At 40.4% G+C, this 23,743-nt stretch overlaps 1 protein-coding gene and 1 non-coding gene across 4 annotated transcripts; both read right to left on the bottom strand.

Moving 5' to 3' along the window:
* Positions 1 to 16: 16 nt before the first annotated feature.
* On the bottom strand, positions 17 to 23,729 carry LOC107269705 (nucleoredoxin). 3 transcript variants are annotated; one of them, XM_015743853.2, is made up of 11 exons: positions 23,503 to 23,729; positions 21,903 to 22,036; positions 21,485 to 21,824; positions 21,168 to 21,413; positions 20,410 to 21,031; positions 6,567 to 6,836; positions 5,366 to 5,466; positions 2,387 to 2,582; positions 2,046 to 2,136; positions 1,463 to 1,599; positions 17 to 1,106 (listed from the first exon to the last, which is right to left on the bottom strand). In XM_015743853.2, exons 5-11 carry the CDS (start codon positions 20,890 to 20,892, stop codon positions 879 to 881), a joined length of 1,506 nt encoding a protein of 501 aa, XP_015599339.1. In that variant the 5' UTR covers positions 20,893 to 21,031; positions 21,168 to 21,413; positions 21,485 to 21,824; positions 21,903 to 22,036; positions 23,503 to 23,729; the 3' UTR covers positions 17 to 878. The 3 variants fall into 3 exon arrangements, with proteins under 3 accessions (XP_015599339.1, XP_024942737.1, XP_024942738.1); XM_025086969.1 differs by lacking the exon at positions 21,168 to 21,413; XM_025086970.1 differs by lacking the exons at positions 21,168 to 21,413; positions 21,485 to 21,824; positions 21,903 to 22,036; positions 23,503 to 23,729 and adding an exon at positions 18,344 to 18,601 and having other exon boundaries at positions 20,410 to 20,543.
* Trnai-aau lies at positions 1,683 to 1,756 on the bottom strand. Its single transcript has one exon. It is a non-coding gene; the product is annotated as a tRNA-Ile (tRNA).
* Positions 23,730 to 23,743: the final 14 nt, after the last annotated feature.

Here is a 23,743-nt window from a genome sequence, read left to right as displayed (position 1 = left end):
ATTTTTTCATTCTCCATTTTTTTTTTTTTAACAATTTTGGACCAAACCTTATTGTTTATGATGTATCATGATTTATGGCAGCACGAGCGCTTAGATACAAAAATATGAAATACTGAACTAAACTTAAAATAAGGAAGATTTTAGTACCAGCGACGAATGTAGCTTTAATTATATTTTTAAATAGCAAGCTTGTACAGATTGAAAGTGAGTACCTTATCTCTCGAATTTTGACGTGCATCCTGATGGCTCACTAAACTATCAACTCACTTATAGCACATCCATAAATTATAATAATTGTATAAATGAATTAGTTATTATTTCTTCATGGTATTAGTTTGATACTGATATTACTTTTATACCTGTGACACGAATGAAAGTTAATTAAATGAGCCAAGGAATAACGCGTCACCATGAAAAACGTACAGATGTCGAATAGCTAATTTTACTGTTCGTAGACATAATTTGTAAATACAATTGACATATTTTAGGAGTAATATTAAGTATAGATACTATCTTCACTATATTTTGTAATAAAATTATTGTCCAATAATAAAATCTGACCAATTCGATAACAACAATTGATATCAATGACGTACTTACCCAACATTCGCACGACGTGGAACAGACCAATATAAGACAGGACGTGTTGAATATCTACTTAATATTTATTTAATATTAATATGTATACATTTTTAAATATACATTAGTCCATTCGCTATTTTTCTCCTCTATTTTACATGTCTTTGGATAATTTTTATAATACCTACGCTGATTATAAAATTTTTACAAGGTTTTACGGCAATCACGTGACACCTTTTTTTCAAATGATTTCAATCCTTTTTTTGGCGATCTAAATGTTAATCAGTTTTCGTGTACAATTAAGTAGAAATCGGTTCAGATGCTGCAGATTTGTGCACCGCTGCGATTTTGTTTGTTGGCAACTTGTCATTTCGAAATCCATCGACGAACTGTTGGACAGAATCAACAGTGATTTCGGCTCCATCCTCCATCACTACGTAGACGCCTCGAGGAATATCGATGGCTGTGAGCAAAGGTACAGCGTCATCCAGTCCAACAAATTCTCGTAGTATATCCGAGGTTTCGCACTATAAAATTACGTTATATAATAATTTTATGATAACTTCACATTGTTCTAATATGTTGTGTTTTATTATTTTTATTTTTATATTCAGGATTATTGCTTGCGGCACAAAGATGGAAAACGGCAAATAAAGAGAAAAAAAAGAAAGCTTTAAACGTGTAATTAACATGGCTTGTTCTGCGGAAACGACCGTTTCACTGGTAATTGCTTCATCCCGCCAATTACTGAGAAGTGGCGTTACTGTTAATTACGTTAATCGTGAGAAGTCCATTAACTTAGTTTAGAAATCGTTAGAGCTGCATATCGATATGTTAACCATTGTTTTCTGAATATTGAAAAAAGTGGATAAGAGATACTCACGTCTAACGCTATGAAAAACTGAAGCGTGTTATCAAGATCATCATAGTCTGGGTCGTAATCTGGTCTATCCTTTCTGTAAGCCTCTGCTATTGGCAAAAGGACACTCTCGGCGAATTGCACTTCACAGTCATCACCTTCTGTTATCAAAGAAGTAGAAAGAGAAGGAAAAAAGTGAGTTAAACCAGAGGAAAATAGGAAAATTGTTCAAAAATTAAAAAGCTGGCCTATGAGGGGATCGAACCCGCGACCTTCGCGTTATTAGCACGACGCTCTAACCAACTGAGCTAATAGGCCTCATGATGACGTGAAACTGAATACATACTTGTAAAATTGGTAAAACTTAATTTTTAATAATTGCTCATTACTCGATCCATTTCTACAATAAATGTATCATACATGACATACTCTGACTGCCTTTTCCAAATTACTTCAATAAGAAGTTTATACCTAGAATTTTAGAAGAATTTTAAAATTTAGACCATTTATACCTAATGTTGAACGTGATGAAAACTATTACTGGTTAAGACTTGAAGAAAACTTTTTCTCTAGCGGAAATTCCAATTTCCTTAGATTACATACTTACCCACAAAGAGTATTATCGCTGGGGCGTCGTGAAGCGTCGTGGCGTATTTTTCAGTGAGTATATTGACTAGTCGACTGGCCCATGGAAAATTCTAAAAAAGAATATAATAATTTTTATCAATGGCATGTTTCATGAAGCATTAGATACATAAATTTAATAAATTTGTATATTTAATCAAAATTAGTGTATATATGATCCATAAGAAATTGACGAGGACTGCTAACGTCAGCGAATAAGGGATAAGAGTGATAAATGGCACACGAGGAAGCTCCTGTAAAAGGAATTCCCTTGGAATGGTGTAGCGGAGTGATAACTTAACAGATAGCTCAAGGTGTTATTACCAGGCCCTCAGGATCCTCCAGAAGTTCTGCACGGCCTTCCAGAGTGATAATATTATCCCTGGGGTCTAGTATTACTAGAGTCGGTATCGCCTGGACGTCCAGCGCCCTTGCTAGTTTTTGTCTTCTCTCTTCCTGAACGAATGGTATCCTTAACCAGGGCATACTCGTCGTATAGACATTGTAAGAATCCTCGCTTCTGAAATGTTAATTCAATAATTCACGATACAGAGGTATACTAAAACTTAAAAAAAAATTGGTATCTAACTTTTTTCATGGGGGAATCATTTCCTAAAGTATGTCTGTACAGATGGTCTCAAAAGTATATGCTCACGTACTCCATCCTTTTCTCTTTTGAAAACTTTTCATTAATTACGTGCCAGACACTATTTCAGGAATAATTACGATTTTTCCAGCGTACCGTTCACCCCAGCATTGACACTGCACCCCTTAGGAGACTGGTTTGATGGTCTCATACCCCATATCCGTAGCTGCCGGTAACTACCCACTGCTTGGTTATCCTATATAGTCAACCCTCTCTTCATCTCGTTCGAATATAATCTCTTTTTTTGCAGCCATGCTGAACAAGTTTCAGTAATTATACAATTTTAGCTCGAGCTCCAGCACAAATCGCAAACCAGTAAAATCGCTTAGCATAGCAACGTTTACCACCGACTAAGAATATTCCTTAAGCTTAACGTTCTCATCGGCTTCACATGCATGCAATTTTCGACAGTGCTACGGATTGATATTGTACAAGTAATCAAAGGTAATATTTACGGTAGACCAAATTCCTGAATTCTGACTCGTTGCCAGCATGACTAGCACTACGGAAGCAATTCACTCATTCCCTGCCCGTTAACCGGTGGGCTATTCGCCCGTGAAATCGAAAGGGCTGATTTCTGTTCGTATGACCGATTCGAAATCACGGATAAAAGAGCAATCGTAAAACATCACGTTTGGGTTTATCGGTCTTTACTGTATTTTATCTTTGCTGGGGTTGCAGGATTGTTCTCTCACAGGGAGGACATTAATTATTTCCAATAGAGGGGACGGTAAGGCATGGAAGAAATTAAGGAAAAGTACCTCGTAAATTCAAGCTGATTATTTAACACGGTTAAGGATTATCGAAGTTCATAAAGAAGGTATTCTCGTGTTGGATCTTACGTAAGAGTGAAAAATGTTCAGTCTCGGTATATCCATGACGTGGGGTTAATGCATATGGCTAGTTATGGTTAAATATTATTCAGAGTCACGGTTACCCCATAAAGATAACTCTAGCGTCAGCACGTAGAAAAGCACCCTCGGCCTCGAAGGCATTTCAAGGGTGTGACAGTCCTCCCGCGATAGTCTATCGATTTCTCATAAAATTTTATGAAACTCAGTCCGTAAGGGATGCGATTTTCTTGATAACAAATCTTCTTTCTCTTCTGGACCTCCCTAACGTATTGCGCCCTCTGCGAATAACCTAAATTCTTTCAGCTGCCGTTTCTGCCCGGCTTATCTTGTGCTACCAAGTATTTTAGTAAAAGTGCCTCTTTCTGTTCCAGCCAATAAAGTAGCATCGATTTTTCGGAACTTGCCAGAAGGGAATTGTTGATCTGCGAATCGGTGTCATTCGAGAGAATTAACTGCGGCAATATCGTCCTTCGTTTCTCAAAATCTCTTCAAAGTAAAAGACGGAAAATAGGAAAGCTGATAGTGAGTATTGAAATAAAATGGACAAGGAACCTCTTACCGAGATCTGTTTCCGATATGCGAAATCAATCAAATGGTACCGTGTCGCAGGGGTGCCAGGCAGCTCAAGGAATCTTTCCATTATACACGCCAGGATGAGGAATTCTATTGGTTTTCCGATCGGCAAGAAATGGTATGAGCAGAGAACAAACTACGTAGAAGTAGAAAGACGATACAAATGAAACTAAGATAAATAAGGGAAGAGTTCAAAATTATGGAATTAAATGTTTATACAGATTATACACATCCTCTTTTGAAAAATTATCATCCATTTATAGTCCTCATGGTGGTACCACACTATTTCCGGTATGTGGCTTAATTACAAGGGGGGTAGTTTTTAGTGTGTAATCTTGTCTTTTAATCATATCACATGGATTTTGCTTCGCAAAGCGCCCCCTACAGTGTATAATTTCTTGGTAGATATGCATCGCTAAGCTATCAGGGTTGGTTTATGTTGTATTACGAATTTGTTCTAGTAATGCATGTCCTGTCGACGTAAATTTCGAAAGGGCAGTGGCGATTGGTATTTCTGATAAGTATCCATGCCGACAGTATAATTTATACCGCTCTGCACCGCTGATGAGAATAGTTTGGTGCACAGAGTATCGATCAACACATTTCTCCAGAAGAGTTCAATGAATTCTTCGACATTTCAAGCACCTGAAATAGTAGACTATTCTTGACGAGTGGTATTCCGAAAGGGTTGAAACCAAGGAGAAAGTATATTGAAAGTCAGGTGTTGGATTGATGCCAACGCTCCTATATAGAAGTCGAGGTCAAAGACAGGCTGAAAAACGAAGAGCATAGGTAGCTCTATATAGGGCAGTCTCTTGGGCAAAAACCAACAGCTTCTGAACTTGACTTAAATGCCTTGTGACTCGAGTAGAAGAATTTTTATAGAAATTGAAAAAAAATCTTTCTATTAGGTATACACATAATTAATGTACACACGTTATTATTTACCATAGTCAATAGCTGAGCGTCTACTGACTCTTGTAACTTTCTCAGAAATCTTACTTGGAAGCTTTCTGATTACAGTTTCCGTTTCCGAGCAAAGAAGTCGAAGGAGGTCCTTCCGGGAACCGGATAATTAAATCAGGATGAATTTAAAATGTGGAGTCACTCCAGGGATTTGGCGTCGACTGGTATTGAGGGGAAGAGACGTAAAGTATTTTCGTCCCTTCTATTCTTGTTATTCATTTCAACAACGTCATCTGTGTTGTCGGTACATAATATTTGACTCACCGATCCGAGCTAACGAAGATGACTTCGAAGTTGTGTCCTCGTTCTCGAATTCGCTGATAGGTATCCACTAGTTGCGGTGTGAAAGCCTTGCATGGCGGGCACTGTAAAGAGGAATAAAAGTACGCTGTACACTTAACGAAATATTAGAGTGGGAATGCAGCAATGCAAGAAAGAATCGTAGAAGATAAAACAGAGAGAAAGTGGATGTTGGTAGCCAAAATATACAAGTACGGAAGGATTCTAAGGTTTGGCTCGCTATAAAAGTGCAGAGCACGTTACACGGAAACGAACCAGACAATTCGATATACACGTTGGCCGATGTGCCTGGCTGGATAAATGTCTCTGGACAATGGAGTGCCCCTCTAAATAATCCTGCGAAATACTTGAGGCATAAAGCATTGCGAGAGTTTGAGTAAGCACGTACTTCCTGAGAAGCACTTTCCAGCATTGCCAGCAATTCATCTTCAGCATCCTGAGTACACCTCTCATAAATCAATTACATGGACCGAGATTCCTATGTTAATTATCCTGCATAAAATCGATTTCGTCGAAGTTGACGAATCGAATCAGCCGCACAGGAAATGAAATGTCTGACTTTTTAAAAGAGCACCTTCCTTATCACGATGAGAAAGACGGACGGTTTAGAGAAGGAGCGAAGGGTAACACGGCCAAGGGAGATCACTGTGCCATTCAGCCTGAGGTGGAGGTGGTGAAAATGTAGGAAAGGGCGAATTCGAGGGAGTGAAAAAGTGCGAGGGTGCGGGGGGTTGCAGGTTGGCGCGAACTTAAATATTTCATTGGCTTCTGCGCTCCCGCTTATTCGTTGTTCCGTCCCATTGCCTTTCTTCTATTTTTTTTTCTTTGTCTGTAGGAGGAGTCCGTCCTATCCCCTTTCCAGCCGCGTATTTCTGTTGTTCTCCTCCAGGTAGATTGCTTATGCAAACTAACCCTCTGCCGCGTTTCCACGACCGTTCATAGAGGGTGCGCACCAACCCCTCTGAGATTGGATATAGGCATTATGACCTCGGCGATGCAGCATTGTCAGGTTTTTCGCGTTTATCGAAAACAGAAGGTAAGCCTGGTGCTGTATGCGTGCGAGGTTAATTGGATAGGGCGTCAATTGGAAACGTATGAAAATAAGGAAAATGTATTTTTTTTTCGTTTCAGAAGAAAAGAAAACAGAATTGAGGAAAATATTTACCCAATGAGCACTAAAGTAAACACCCTTGACGCAGTGACGTAGCTCTTCGTGCAGCATGGGTTCGTTACTGCCACGTCCGCCACAGGGTAGAAGTGGCCCGTCCTCGAGGGTAGCTTTTGGATGCGGTGGCCTCCAGGGGAAGTTCGTTCCTGTAGGATCGGCAAGGGCTCGTTCCACCCCACCTCGAGTGACTACGGAGCCAGTTTCACCCTCGAGCAAGATGAGCGTGGGCACTCCGGCCTTTATTCGGTACCTTCTAGTCAGTCGGGTCTGTAAGAGAATTTCTTGAATTCAGTTAAGTAACAGAGGTAAAATATTTGAGAAGGAAGCAGAGAACGGAGGGATGGAATAAAGAAGTGGATGAAATTCGAATGAAATTAAGAAAGACCGAAGGAGACACGCAGGCACTGCTTACTTGGCTATCCTCGGTATCCATAGAGCCAGTCGAGTTAGCAGCTTGCCAACCCTAGGGAAGTTTTTACATGAAAGTAACCCCGAGAGCTTATGATCTTTAGCCACCCACACACAGCACAAGCTCTGTACCACCTATAACCACTGGTTCTTCCGCTCTTTATTGCAGTACTTTTTCTACTGCAAGCAACTAGCTGCTCTAGGTAGAGAGCCTAGGCCGACCAAGGCAGAGCCAGACCTCTTTCAGCCATGGAAGCAAAGCAAATTACTACAAAGTCCACGTTTTAGGACCGTGTAAAAGCTCCCTAGTCTAGGCACAAAGAACTTGGTACCCGTCAGCATCCCTTGCAAGCGTTTCCTCCTACGAGGTTCAACGGTTAACCTAAGCACGGTATTCCTTAACGGCACTGTTTGTTTTTCCCTCTATTTACATACCCGTACAACCGTATGATTGCGTCAGAGTCAAATCCACGAGTGAAATTCAAGAAGAGAATTTCACGACTGAAATATGCTTCAATTCACAATAACTAATCCCCCTTGTATAAACTCTGTGTCTTTATCAAACATTGATCCCGTGACTCGCATAACAGACTATAATAAAATCACCTTTTCAGGTATCAAGAAGAGAAATATGTTTCCTCTTCACGGTATGGATTTCAGCATATACATCATACACTTTCAATGAGTATATCGAGAGGAATACCCGTGGGGACGTATAGGACGTATATAGGCACAGTGGGGGCAGACGTATTACGGCACGTTACACGAGGATGAAAGCACTTGTAAAGCTCTCGGTAAGTGTCAAAGGCTGACGAAATGGTGAAAGCTCCAGGAGAGGAGGGTTAGCGGTAGAGTCTTCCTCACCGCAGAAAGCACAATATCAACACCGCAGGGTATCGCCCGTCGAACGATGAAAATGGTACACGATATTAAAAAATCGCCCTTTCCAGTACCCAGCCCGTGTGTGCCATCGGATTTCGAGTGTCGTCCTCCAGAGCGATATGTCTGTATGCGGAAAGCGATGGATGTCGTGAAGTGGCAAAAGCTACTCGTGAGTTGTTGGCAAACTTTGAGCTTTCCTCCCCGATCATCCGTCTGCGTTGCATCCTTGAACCACGACACCCTGGACAACAACACTGGCTCACCACAGTTCACCCCTCTGCATACTATTGTGGTCGAGTGTTGTCTATACCTTACTGGTGGCTGCTTGACTGGCTGGCACGTCGAGAGTGCCGGAGGATCACGAAGAGAGGATCATACTAGTCGTGAGGGGAATTCGCGATGAGGATACGAAGGGAGAAAGTGTAGGAGAGAAAGCGAGGGAGCGAGAGAGTATAGGCAAAATAAATCAGGATCGACGAGAATGTATAGGAACGAAGCTATGTGCTATAGACTGTGGACGGTGATCGGCAGCCAACCCTTGGAAAAAGTAATTTCGAAATGCATCACGGTAATGGGAATTGGGCGAGGACAGCGAGTGGCAGAAAGTAAAGGATAAAAAGAGCACAGTTCGCGAATCTCGTTCGTAAGCCATCGTGCGAATTATCCAGGCGAAAGGAGTATCATTGGTTAATGGCTTCAATGAGGTGAAAACTTTGAAGATTTTTCTCAACAGTTTCATCGATCCGTCATTTCAGAAGGGGACGTAACCTTTCTCGAAACTTTAATCCTACCCGGGATCTACTTGTCTTACAGTAGTAGGGTAGCCCTGGATGTTATAGCACTACCAGGGAAGAAGTATCAGCCGTAAAACTATCCGGAATCGCATTGCCTTTCTGCTATGGTCCCATCAGTATTTTCTCCGGGATTCTAAGGGGTGGAAACTTCAGTCCTGGTTATATTGCGCTCGTAAAAAGCAACCGACAATCTGCGAGCCCACGATATTTTCCTAACCAGTTTGCTACTCTCTCAGTATACTTTGCTGTTAGTCCCTACGGGTATACACGTATATACTAGAATGCTTATGAGCATAACTAATGTGTATGGTTTTCAAGAAGGGTAGTGAGGGATATATAAGAATATAAAGGTATAGGGATGTAGGTACGATCGAGTGATGTTCTCTGGAGGTTGAAAAACGCAAATTTTATACCACGTTTGAATATGAGATTGTTCTGGGATCGATGGCTCTGAGAAGATTATACTTGACAGAATTTTGCGAAGGAAGCGAACCCACGTTTTCAACCCTCTTTTGTTCATCCGTCAATCTATAATAACCGTGAAGCCTGGCAGAGTCCTTTTAGCTTTGGCCATCAAACGTCTAGGAGATAAAAATTCAGAAAACAAGAAACGGAATGCATACTGATTTATTTTTATAATTTTCTTTACCCGAACTATATGCGAAGCTAATCGATCAGCGTATCAATTAGATTTTACGTTCACTATGTACTCTTGAAGTAATTACCATTTGGCACATTGGACAGTCAAACGAGTACAGGCACATTAGGGTACCTATTGGCAAATTTGTAATTGGGTCGAAAAAAGGATATTGCCTTAAAATTTTTATTTTCCTATGCCTGCCACGAGTGGAAGTGAAATGAACCTTAAATGGATTTACGTATGTAACTTTATTTAATTGGAAAAATGATATATGAGTGTAATTTTGAATAACTAACTTCCAAACTATTTCAGATGGTTATTTTTAAGTCTATTTGAACGTGAGTTATTATGGTATTTATAACTACTAACTGAAAACAAGATTTCATCGACATATCAATGAAATCAGTGAACAGACGTGGCAACGAGGAAATTTGAAAAAATGCTAATGAGCGAACGGTAATTCTGATAGGTACTGATATTTCAGTATCGTGGATGAGTTCATTTACCCTCCAGAAAGATGAGGAGCTTTTATACTATCTACTCTGGTCTCAGGGTGTTTCCTGATGATATCCTCCAGTCCATGGAGTGCCGTAATAATCAGCATTAGACATCTCGGTGCAAAACAGCGAGACCCTCCTACATCATTGCCATAGGTGTTTCCTATGTACATTCACGTACGAATGTATAGCATGAAGATCCGCAGTTACAACTACAACCCCTATGAATTCCTCGAGGGTAGAAAACGCCCGTGGTAACTTCTGGAGAAAAAATTTAAACAGGCCGGACGATTCTGAGCAATTCTGACTATATGAGAATGAAAGAGAAACAGGATCGTATCTATACGCGGGTACGTGGCTGTACAAATAAAAAGGATTTCAGGGTGAGATGCGCAAATGAGCACGACCGATGAATCTCCTTTATTTTACAGTGTTGAAAGGAATTTATTTCTAAGGAGGATCTTGGCGTTCGCGACCCCCGACGTCTCTTGGATTCGCCATCTCTGTGTAACAAAAGGGGAAGATTTCTAGTGTAACTTGAAAATGTCTCATTGTTTGCCCAAATCTCCAGATACCATTGTACTTAAATCTAAAGGCCACTGCACCACGCGTTTTAGTGTCTCTCAAGGGTGGAATTGGGACATTTAAAAGATCTACCGATTGTCAGGGAGGAACTGAGGGATGCTTGTGGTATTAGTGGTACCCAAGATACAAATGCGTTTTTGCTGGACCATTTAACTTGAAGCTTCCATCTATCCACGTCAGTGGCAACCCTTGTGAGCCAGCTAGGATGCCTGATAATAACACAATACTGGCTAGGGGCTGCTCTGTCGCCAGAATAGAAGTTGAAATTGCATTCAAATCCTTAGCGTATAGGCTGGCGCCACGGTATTTTCTTCATTTTTTGTTTGTTTGCGGCTATATGTCAAAATGTTAATATATGATCTTTGCCCCTACAGAACGCATTTGCGATTCAGCAGATTCTATGACCGTAAAGTAGGAATTTTATTCTATTCAATTTTCTTAGAGATATTTGCGTAGTTCTTGTTTCTTTTTCTATTAATAACCATAAAAAAAAAATAATTCTTACACACCACTGGGATCTTATCTGACATTCAATAACAGATCAGAGCTTAATCTACTTAATCCAATTGAGATTCGTACCGAATCTATTTCCTCTTCCAGGAATCCTTGATCTTCTCTGCGAAACTAATTTCATCCCTTATATTCAGTGAGCTGGAAATTTGTATAGGAATCATGTGTATTTCCCAATAGGATTTGAATCCGGTCGATTTTCTATTTTCGACCTGAACCGCACTGCATGCTGTACAACTATCTGCTTGTAATTAGCTAAGCACTCTGTAACAAGTATTAATTATTTAACAGTACTTCTAAACGATCTATAAATTATTTTAGGAAACCTTTCATGTTCTTGTTTGCTTTTGAAACAAATATCCGGCAGGTTGCGAAGTCGTTAAAACGTGCTACCACATGTACGAATATATTTGATACGTTTATTTACACGTACTTGGCCATTGCATGAGTTTCTACATAAAGTATTACAACTAACATTTATTATACCTTTTCAGAATCCGTGCAGAACTGTCAAGATAGGGAATTGAACTGATACGATATAGCTATTCACCAGCCGCATCCATTCTCCAAATGGATGGGAAGAAGTTATGGGAGGTGAAGAACGGGGTCTGGAAGAAGGAAGATTGCCAGTGTTTCATAAATAATAGAGGTATCCCATAGGACGTCTGGAAAGAAGGGGGACGTCTGAACACCTCTAACGGGTGGTAGCTCGTGGGTTCTAAAGATAGCCGGTAAACTGCACCCTCAGGAGACGAAGCTTCTAGGGTGCTTAATAAAATATGCGCTCTGAGATACGTTTAGTGGCTAATGCTTTGGTATCCACGTACCTTAACGTCAAAGAAAAATTTGCTCATTCTTGAATCGTTATATACTCAAACCTGCATGCGTTCGTTTATATATTGTTATTTGAACATTTAGGATCACTGTATTTCCTAAAAGCAGGCAAGGGTTAAAAAAAAGTAACGGGATTGGAATTACTGTAACAATGTATGCAGATATGAATATTCGTCAGGTTCTCAGTATTATCACAGGATGAGTAAAGTCCAAATACGGCGCCATTGCACTGTTGGGAAAAAATGATTAATGTCCAACGTAATTAATAGCCATTCTCATTCCAGTAGGTTCACTATGGTTATCCCATGTTGGTACTACTGTAGCTTGAGCCACGATTTATCATCATTACACGCGTCAGTCAGCTTACACTGCTTTGGCCCGGGAATACGTAGACACGTAAATACTACCTCTAACTGGCGGTACTAGCTGATAGTACCACCTGCAATTCCCTGAGTCACGAAGTCCCTATTACCTGTACAGTTAGTGTTATTTATCGTGATAGGGCACGTCAGTAGAGCTCGACTGGCAGTTAACAATCCTTGAGAGATAGAAGAAGCCAGGGAAATCTGAAATATAGTTATCACAAATGGAATAGGTCGAATTTTGACGACGAAAGGGAATGAGATTGAAGAAGGTGAAAGGTCAAAGGGAATTGAGAATGGAAAACCTACTCGACCAAGTAAGAGTAGCTTAATGGAAAGATTTTCCTTCATACAACCTCAAACATGATTTGAATAACGACTTGATCTTGTATGCAGGGGTAACTTGGGTATTACGAGACGTCTGGGGTTTGTTCGGCTTGACGAAATAGTGGGTGGATATACGCAGAGAAGGGTGCGTAGAAGCGTTCAGAACGGACGTTGACTAGATAGAGCTTATTAGGGTTGGTCCTCATTGGATTAAGGGAAAATGAAATTGTGTATCAACGTGGGGTAGAATCGGCTTTTGCGATAACCCCCGGAGCGCTAGAAAGTTAAAAGCGCTATGAAATGCTCCCCTATTTCGACCATCTAAGGAATCTCAGGAAAAATGTAGGTTCGCGGAATTCTTCGAAAAAACCCTCTATTTTGCAAGGTAGGGATACGCGGATAAATCTTTGATACGAATAGCACTGAGAACGGAATAGAATTTGCGATAATCATAATATCGAGCTCTGTCGTTAGAATGATCGTTGACTGGATCGAGGGTGGGAGATGGTGCGAAGGGGTAGAACGGAATCATGGGGGTGAAAGAGGCGTTTAATGGCCGGCTTACGAAATTTACGCAGTGCCCTCTTGAGTTTACTTAGAGCTGGTAGCTGCGTCGCGGCGATAAAGCCGCTTTTAATAGGGCACCGCCGCGCCGCTCTCTTGCAGAGAGTGTATGTATGAGTAAAGGAGAAAGAGAGAAAGAAAAACAGAAGAGAGGAGAGGTTACGGATATTTCGCGGAATAGAATTCTCCCCACAGACTCCGACCGATACTATGGACCAGAATAAAATACTAAAAATAGCTACTTACATGGAATACTCACGACCCTTATATATTCTTAAATTCAAATACGTACTCGTTTCTCTTATGCCATACTGTACGTTCATTTTCGACTGCGAATATGTCGCCATTACATAATATCTTTATATTTTCTTCAATTTTTTCTCCACTTCCTTGCCCCCTACATTATCTCCAGAATGAATGAGCCTAACTCGGCTATTAATCAAGGGTGCATGAAAGTGACTCACACCAGGCCCCATAGGAAAGGGTGTATCTTGGATACACCCTCCTTAATTTGACTCCTTTATCCCCGATAAATTAGGACCCATCTGTTAGACGCACAAGACCAGTCTTACAGAACTGGAACAGATATGCATATTTGGTTCTAACCCACCTAGGAGCTAGTTGCAAAATACTATGCGCACCCTGGTGAAACACAGTTTGAGTTGATAGTCGAAGCGTCAGCTGTTTATTATATTGCGCCATTAAGTACGTAGGTAAAACGCGAGAGTCAAATCGTTAATGGCAGGCTGCGCAGACATTGTATTAAGGGTGTTGAGTCTTTGCATGCTAAAAGGGTTGATCATCGTGATCTCTTGCGGTCCTTTGAGGCTGGAGCTTTTTTTAAGGAACTCTATACAAAGTTACTGATCGATCCTAGTGCGATCAATACTGTGATAGTTATCATTGTTATTATCATTATTTTCTAGACCTGTAACACATCCAGTACTGACGGAAGAGTTTCCTTTGGGAGGGATGAGCGACGCTAGTAATTTTCGGAATTGTGATCGGAAAGAGGGGTGATCTCGTATACGTCCACTTGCGCGTGCAAGAAGAGGGTGGTTGATCGATGACCTTTCTTCCCAAGGAGTTCTCGGGGCATAGCCACAACCCTAGACTCGGAGAAGCAAAAGGAAGCAAAGAGAAAGATGGAATGAAGAAAACGACGAGAAAAGCTGCCCACCAAGAGAAGATCGTTTATTTACAGAAAGTCGAGTATTTCTAGAGTGAACTCGAAATGAACTTGATATCGATATAGCTTTGGTTTTATTTATAGAAAAAATTCTATTGGTAAAATCTCGCGGTACTCTCACGAATTTTTATGAATATCGCCATTCCGATTCTATGGTCCATTGATCTTTATGAAAAACAATGATTGTCCCTCTGACTGATCGATAATCTATGATCATTCATCCACTCGTACAGATCCACGTTATAACTGAGATGTACAGAGTAAACTAAGCGAAAAAAAAATGATAAAAATGCAAAGCAAAAAGTATATATGAAAAGAAGAGAAAATTAAAAAGAGTCTGTGTTACGTTCTGTAGAGAGAAACCGGTTGCTGCAGATTTTGTATTAGAGGAATGCAACCTGGATATGCGATTCAGAAAAGCATCCACGTTTTAGCTGAGCCGGTTGCTTATTCGAACTATGGACGGCAGGCAGTCCTGCAACCCTGTAACCCTCCGACCCTGCAATACGGGAGCCCTGCTGCTAACAGCAGTGAAGCACCCCCCTATAGTAATGCAGTATAACCCTGGCCCTATAGCTCGAGCTTTCGCAAGAGGGTGCATGGTGTCTATACCACGGGGAATGTGCGTTGGGGTTGTTGTGCCTACGGCGTACGCACCCACGTACTCGGTGTATATACACGCTACTTTTTCCTACGTGTATATCCATGCATGAGAAACATCCTCCGTCTCTCTTACTCTCTCGTGCAAGGTAGGCACGCATAAACTACGTAGGTGGCTGGGTACGTGGAAACCACACAGAAGGTACGCAGATACACGGGTTACCCACCACCTCGAGCGGTCGATATTCACCACCACGTCCTTCCAGTTTCTACCCTCTGCTATTGCTATTTCCTCGGTGTCCTCTCGTGCAACCCTTATCCGACACCTAGCCAACCCATTTACGCCTTCCAGGATAATATGAACATCTTCCACGTATCCACCACGTTCGAGATTAACTTTCTGGGGATGATTCTCTAGAGGTTCAGATGGATATAGAATTTTTCAAGATCAGGCCTCGCGCCTATAGTGCCTATTTCATACAGTGTAGACTTATTTGGTATTAAGAATGTGTATATATATGGGAATGTTTTTTAATACACTACCCAGTCATACTTTTTACGTGCATCAAGTGAAATGGCTATTTGTTTGAATGTGGGTCGCTTTTCATTCAAACGTAAAGTCTCTTTGAATTCTTGGATGAGGTCAAGCTTCAAGAACTTTTTTTCAAACTTGTCATATACGTATAGTCGTACCAAAAACTTTACGTTCATAGCTTCTCTTTCCTTTGCCTGACAATTTCCGTCGGCCACTTAACAGATCCACCTGAGTAAACACTTGGTATCTTTTCTCATCATATTTTTGAGAGGACTGAGGAGAATTTTGGGTTCCTAGAATCATTTCAAAATGTATGAAGAATATAGTACTGTTACACTAATAACTATCAAGTACTAGCTATCAGTAAATCAGACCTGATTGAACAGTAGGATTATCGTGAACTGCTTTTGGGTATTTAGATCCGTTTACGTAACTCCCGTTAGACTATTGGGGATTCCCCGATTACCAGATTGAGGATTTAGTCGAGCGGCCCTTGTAAAATAGGATTACAGTTTGAATCTCATGTCGTATCGCAATTTTATGATTCCCTTGATATTTATACGATTAGAAAACATTTCAGATTTAACAGCAGATAATATATTGAGCAGGAAGGTCAAGTCTATGTGATATTTCACGATTGTTAATCACGTCTGCATTTATAAACTGGGAATACTTTAATCTAAGGAAAAAGTAACGAAGATACTCGGAGAGATAAGAAGAAGAAAAAAGGAGAAATCCATAAAGTGAGAATGAACGGCCGGTAAAATTATGGCGAGCACGTGGTAGCAATACGAAAGAACAGATAAGTTTTATTGTAACTAGTTTCCTCGAGGATTCCTGCCAGAAATTTTCGTGAGAGGAATAGAACCCAGACAGCGAATGATAGAGGGAGATAAAGGATAATAAGAAGAAAATTTAATCCTCGCAAGAAGTAAATTTTCTTGCCTAACGTTGTTTTAAGTAAGATTGCACAAAAGTGCTAGGTAACTCTTACAGATAGGTATACACCGAAATAATTAAAATATTGCGCAAGCTTCGTTAAAAATACAGCTAACTTTCCTACTGATAATAATAATATAATCTGAAGTTCTGGCAGAGATCTCATTATTAAATACATTTTAAGAACTATTATAAATATATATAAACTCCTCACGGAAATTGACAAGGAAACAACGATAGATATCTCGCCGACTTCTTCATCCTTTCCCTTAATTACGCATACAGGCATATACAATCGGACCTGCGACACTGACAGATTTCTATGTACGAAGTTTCAGACACTGACCGTTTTACATTAACCTTTCTGTCATTCAATCGCGTTTGAGCGCCAGGGACGCAGTTAGAGACAGTGGTCTCCCTAGACGAATTAATGGTTCTACAGTAATTTGTAATACATAGAGGGTGCATGCACAGGTAGCCTCACGGTTTAGCGACAGCACTGATACCGCTGTCAGTTTGAAAGGTCTTCAAACCCTCAGTGCCGCAGGTTGGTCAGTGCCGTAGGTCCGGCTGTAGTACTATTCAAGATAGTTTTGGATGTAAAGCAGCCAACATTAGAGAAGCTAATCTAAACAGTGAAGGAACTCTGGGTGTTTAGGCGGATAGGGCAGATGCTAACAATTCGGTTAACCCTTGCCAGAAAGTCAGTACCAGCAATGTTTGCCCTGGAATGATATACGTATCGTTAGGTATACATTATATATATAAACATATGCGGACTTGCGATGAAAGCAGAGAAGGTTTAAGTGGCATACCTTTCTCCTTTCATAGTTCCAATAGCTGTTATCTAGCAGGAGCCAAAGAGTTTAGGAAACATTGTTGTTTAGAGTCCGTACTATTCAAAGCACCATAAAGATCAGTGTATGCCTTACAAAGAATACCATGAATAGTCCAGGATAAAGTAGAGTCTTAACAGGCCTACTACGTCATTCTACGGAATACCACACTTATGTGTTATCTCTCCTATGGATTGCGGAAATACCTTGAAAAGGCTTAACGACCTATGTAGACATTATACCCTGTTGTAGAAAATCTGTAACAGAGGAAGGCACGAAAATAAATTAAAGTGCCATTTTCTATAGCGCATCGACTAGCCAAGTTATTATACTCCATTGAATTTCGAAATTGGTTGGAATATGGAAACATTTGTTTACAATATTTATTGGCGTACGGCAAATGAGGATATACGTATACATAACGATAACTCTTTAAATTGATAGCAGGCTTTTCGACCTGATCTTACCTTCTTAGTTCAGGCTGCTCGCAATCAGACAGATTCAGCGGTTCTCAGACAGCCTTGACGGCTCATGGGTATGAAGGAAAAGGGTAGAAATGGCATCATGAATGAGAAGCGAAGAGTTCACGGATGTAAGAACACAGAGTATAACGTGGGAGTATGCTGACTTTACGGCTTTGATGTTTAATGACAAAGGGTCGTCATCTACGAAGAGTGCTGACTTCTAGAGCTTTCTTTTTATTTTTTTTTCCACCCTTTTGCCCAGCTATGTAGCAAAGCAATCTAGTCCAGGAATGACGGTCCCTGTTCCATCAGAAGACCACCAGCTTCGGAAAGGATACGAAGGGCATGCACCCTTAAAGGGGAGCCTTGAAACGGACAAGTGGCATTTTCCGACACCTGTCGTTCCCTTCCAACTCCCTCCATCTCCCCTTGGATATAATAGGATCAATGATCGCCATCCCGGCTCTTAGGACTCCTATGGGAAACTGAAGAAATTGGTATAGGCTGCGGAGAAACAGAGTGGAGAGATTGTCAAATATCAATAACAATCGAACAGCGTTTCATTAATCAGTCGATGAGCAAGGATAAAACAAAAGAAAATAATTGAAAACGAATAGATGAAATTATAGAATCAGCGGAACTATGAATTGTTCGCCAGACTGGAAAATTAGCAATGGACTTGGTATAACATCTAAAGCCCAAAGTATTTTAATCCTCTTACCCTATGCAACGCTGTAACATCTAATTACATGCTTATGAGCCTGATCAATTTGACTAAGAATTATATAAATCCGATAAAATACATTACTGAGACATCTTTGCATTCAAAATCATTCCAAGTCATAATGATAGTCGACTCGATAACAGGTATCCCTCTTCGGTTCGAATCGCCAGTACGTCCGTCTCTCTCCCACTCACGTAAGTACCCATAAGTCCCTCTCTGTCGCACTCGTAGGAGATATAGGAAACTCCGAAAAGTCAAAGACCCAGGACTTTCGATTTTCATCCACGTTAGACAGACCCATTAAACCCTAGATGACAGGCTGACAGCTGTCAAATCCAATTTCTATATTTGAACAGAATAACCTCGTACATATAAATTGCGTAAGGCATGTGTAGTAGTTTCGATGTCGAATGTACCAGTTGGCGAAGGCGGTTTTACAGTTTGCAAAGTGCATCGAACAACTCAAGGTTATGTACGTCTGCAGTCTGTCTCTTGGATGGTTAATGGCTGACAGAAGAAGGCACTTCTCCTTAATTACACAGCGCTGACTTATACATATACCATACAAGCAAGAGCGATTCTGCCAGAATATATTCCACCGTCATCTACAAGCACTCTTACCCACGTTTACATGGATGGACGGAAAAGTAAAGCGCACTTACGTAATTTCGAAACTGAGTACCTACTCTCTGGGAATATTATCATTTATCAAGGATCCATTGTATCTGCTATTGTTCGCAAGATTACTTCGCTTGTATTGTGTGTCCACGGGTACATGCCTAAATGTACGTAATATACCGTTATGGGTTTACCATTATTTTGATTAATTGTATTTTATCAAATCACGAACTAAATGTATTAATCTTTCAGTCATATTTTCAGGTTATACACGTAGGTACTATACGACCAACATCGTCGCTTGAAAATCTAATCAATTCGGGTTTACGCGAGGATCGAATCGATTAAGTGCGATGCGTGAACGTATTCACGATGGGGCATATGTGCCTTTGTAATACTGTAAATCGTAGGTGGAAACGCAAATCAGACATATATGTTCCATGGTGTATCCGTGGGTTGTTCTATAGATAGGCGACGTGGGGATGGATCACTGACGGTGGTTCGTGCCTTGTTATAATTTACATGTCACTACGCGTGTTGCCGGGCCGTTAAAGGCTACCGTTCTCTATTTTCTGGTATACCTACGATAACAGCGATACTATATATCCTGCATTTATATATGTGTATATATATATATATTAGATTAAACGAGCACGTCGACAACGATCAAAGGAGTCTAGTATGGAAAGCATCGTGCTCACGAGTAATTAACTCTTTCCTATCTGTCTGCATAAATGGTGGGAAAGAATTGTGAAGAAGAAATGAGAGAAAAGAATAGAAGAATGGGAATAGAGTATACTGAATTCTATTTGGAATAATTATGCGTAGCAAATTGGTGGTAGCAATTAAACAATTTGTAACGAAGTGTTATTGGATTATTCTGGAATATCCATGGAACTACGAGGAGACTTGACTTTTGAATTCAGAATATTTTTATATTCAGATGAGAATGGGTATCGTTAATTAATTTAAGTAGAATGCGATATGCGCGGTATATCGTAGCCGTATAAGCATATTTGCGAATATATTACATTCGAGCGATCGATTCAGTCTATTGAAGGTTAAGGTTCTCAATCAATATTCGCCTAATGATAATACAGTGTGTGCTTAGTTTCCCGTGGGATATCGAGTATCCGCTCCGCTCTTCTTGTTTCGCTCTCATTACCACTCTCTCTTTCTCTTTCTACAAACTGTATTATACATATGGTTGGCGTGGACACGTATAATGTAGACTTGCCCAGAGAAAATCCAAAGGAAAACGTTGAAGCGGTTGGTGGTGCCAATCCGGTGTAATTTATGATATGTAATTTACAGGTCAGAGAGCACGGACGTGGCCACTCGAGACACCAGTCAAAGAGGGAGACTAATGACAGTTAATGATGGCGTAAGGGCACCACCAGCTAATAGTATTTAAGGCAAAGAACCATTTAAAGAAAGAAATTGTTAATTAATTCCATTAAAAAATGATGGTTCTGCTAAAAGTACTGTTTTAATTAATTAATCAATTTTCGTTTAATTATAAATAACGTCACCTTTCTCTCGTAATCCTGATTTGGTACAGCAAACCATGGCAATTCAGAAACGTGTCCACGGAAGCTTTCTTCAAAGTCGAGGACATCGGCTACGTTGCTCCAAAGCACCACGTGAATGACTTCGAAACGTTTTCTTTTATTCTGCTTTTCTTTATCGTTTGATGTCTCCTTCTCTTGGGCACTAATAATTGAAGAACCATTTACACTGCCATACAGCTCGCTGAGCTGCCTAGTGAAGTCATCGCAACTTGCGCCTGGGTTAATGAAACTAAAGTAAAGACCGATCACCTCGCAAAGAGACTCGTCTTTATCCCCAACTAGAACACTGTTCACATCACGTTGTTTGTTGCTTTCTAAATTCACTTGGTTACACTGTACCAGATGCTTACCAAAGACCCTCTGCTGCCAACTGGCAGCCTTCACGAGGGAGGGTTGTTTAGCGCTTGGCGACGACGACGGGGATAACTTGCCGGACGTCGCCATTCTACTTGTCTCAACCTTACTCTGAACACGGTCCGCGCTCGACTGACGCTCGGCGTCGCGACGCGGTATGATTCTACTGCTGGAGCCCGTCGGTGGTACTGTTGGCAATGTTGACTAGCTGCTTACACCAATGCACCTCCTTAAAGAACGTTTGAATTAGTATTAATGAATCTGTGATTTTTTGAATAAATTTCTTTTAATTATTTTATATACTTGTTCTTACAGTATTCAATGCACTGAATGGATGACTTTATATATGAATAATATAATTTTACCTTGGACGACAAGGAAAATCAAATTTATTTAAATTATTAATTCAGGAGTGTTTCCTCAAGAGAGAATACTTTGAACATGGTAAAGTACGTAAATACTTCCTGTAAAATATTACAGGTCTCTGCTGTTACACACGTCCCGTTAAAATATTTCAGGATTCAAAACGGAGGGTTGTGAAACACGTGCGAAGAAGCCATTCCTTTTTTCGGTCTGTTTATTTAATATAGATATCGTGCCTTGAAGACTATCTGAAAAACGCGGGGTTAACGTATCACGGAGTTAAAATTATTTGTATCTTTCTCTCCTGGATAAGACTTACTTCTATTTCTCTCGTTGTTCATCATCGTTCACATCGAACCAGTCGGCTAAGATTCTCGAGACAAATGTATCAAGATCGAATCGAGTCAATTAGGCAGAGTCGACAGCCTATTAATGCACCTTAAACTGTCACGATATGTTGCTGGACCGGTTTACAGCGGTTCTTTTGTCGCTTCACTTGATCCGATCTCGCAATCAAGCACGATTGGCATCATGTCCATGCATACATATATATTTTATAAAACCTTCTAGTTATTATTGATAATTCTTCAATGTATTGGCACTTTGAATCCAATTAATATGAATATGCAAAATAAAGTAACTCTAACACGCCCTTTTATCTGGAACCAAGAAATTATTGCAGTTAATATTTTGTTACTCATCATAAAATGAACATGTTTTGGTTGAACGTTTTTTACCGTCTCAAACTGATGGGCTGCTTGTAACGCTGACGGAAACGTTCATCTTGCTTGGTGAGGTCAGTCTTCGATCACAGGAATTCGGATTATTACCAATAGACGCTTTCCAGGATGCTTCAAAAATTACCCAGTATCTAAAATGTAAAGTTCGTCAGTACAACGATTGTACCGTAGTCATCGATTTTATCACCGAGGCCGCAAACAATAGAAGCCGCCTCAGCATAAATGGTTTTCATTGCTTCTCGTCTTCTCCGCATATAAATTTATCTGCGTGACTCAGCGGACGCAGACGTACAAAACGCATTGGCAGACGCTGACAAACGCATCGTTCAAAAAGCTACCTAAGAAATCATCCGTGAATTTCAGCTGCGTGCAGGTTAAACGTGCGACGCTCTTATCGTGTGAATCACAGAAAAGGTTGAATTTTTCAACATCTGCGCGTCGAGCTTTTTTATGTCTGCTTTAACCCTTCTGACGCACCCTCTACCTGTGCGGAGCCTGGATGCACCCTCTAAAAGGATGCACATCGCTTTGAAAGCTGTGCTATGAAAACGGCATTCAATTTCACTTGGTGCGACTTTCCGTTCTCCCTCTTTAGTGCTACCCCGGACGCTGCCATGGGATCTGCGCGAAAGGAGATTACAGGATCAATCTATTATGACCTGATTTCTTTATACTATAATGTATGTAATTTAGGGAGGATCGCAGAGCGGATTTAGGAAAGTTCATTTTCATCTGAATATATTCATTATACACCGTCTCGGAAATGATAGTTGATGCGTTCATTTGATTTCCATTATTTCTTATGGTAGAACCATCCTCAGGTGATGCAACAATCCTACATAGTTTTATATTGAGTGTGCCGTGTACTAGGAATTTTCTGAAGGTGTATTGAAACGTGGAGGATTTGCAGCATCTACAAGATGCAAATTTAATTCTGGATTATCACGATCAATGTAAAGCTAGTCAGCCACCTAACCTGAACTTAAGGGTTACTGAGAGGCGACAAGGACAGCCGTAAGTTGTCGAGAGTACGCGAACCGAGCTTACATAATGTGACGTAGACTGACATGAAACTTTCATTATACTGGAAGCCGTTCGTTCTGTCAGAATTTCAGACAACTAAGTCATCATGATATTAACTGTATGTTAATCATAGCGACCGAAAGTTAACCTTTAACCTCATCTTACATAATCACAGCCAGTTTAGTAGTTGATGTCTTTAATTAGATGACAGGCTTACTCTAATATAAGGACCAACCTGTAACCGCAAGATCGTCGTTTACATTTATTCATGGTTGCCTTTTTTCTCCCTAGAGATATGCAGGGCTATATTCATTCGTGTACTAAGCCACCTATATTGAATCTTTGTGTTTTATTTGTTGCTTGCCTGATCGTAGCAGTGATCTGGATTTCCCAAAAACTTTGACAGGAGGTTCATCTTTTCCCTTAAAGAAATTCTCTTCTTGGTACTCCTCTCCGTTTCTTCTTTCCTATCTTTAATAATTACAACTGCCATGGCTGAACGAGCATATCGCAAAAGCGCGAAAAATATTCTGTTGAAATCTTCTGAGAAAACTTAGAAACGAGAATTACTAACCTTTCCAGAGGGGTAAAGCTGTCAACAGAAAGATGAAATACGTATCCTATCAACTTAACATTGGATATAATATATTCACAATTTTTTATGGGGAAGTGGAGAGGGGCACTGACGCACAGACCAATTGAACACAAAAGACTTTTTAGTGCACTTCTGTCCACTTTTAAATAGACGGAGTGGAATTAGATACGAACGATGCCTTATTATAGTAGTAGCGGAGAACCTCTGCCCGCCAAAATAC

Source organism: Cephus cinctus, unplaced genomic scaffold (genome assembly GCF_000341935.2).
Source record: "Cephus cinctus unplaced genomic scaffold, Ccin1 Ccin1_scaffold0689, whole genome shotgun sequence".
Classification (NCBI taxonomy): domain Eukaryota; kingdom Metazoa; phylum Arthropoda; class Insecta; order Hymenoptera; family Cephidae; genus Cephus; species Cephus cinctus.
The sequence above is the reverse complement of the archived record's forward strand: the minus strand, read 5'-3'. Positions and strand labels throughout refer to the sequence as shown.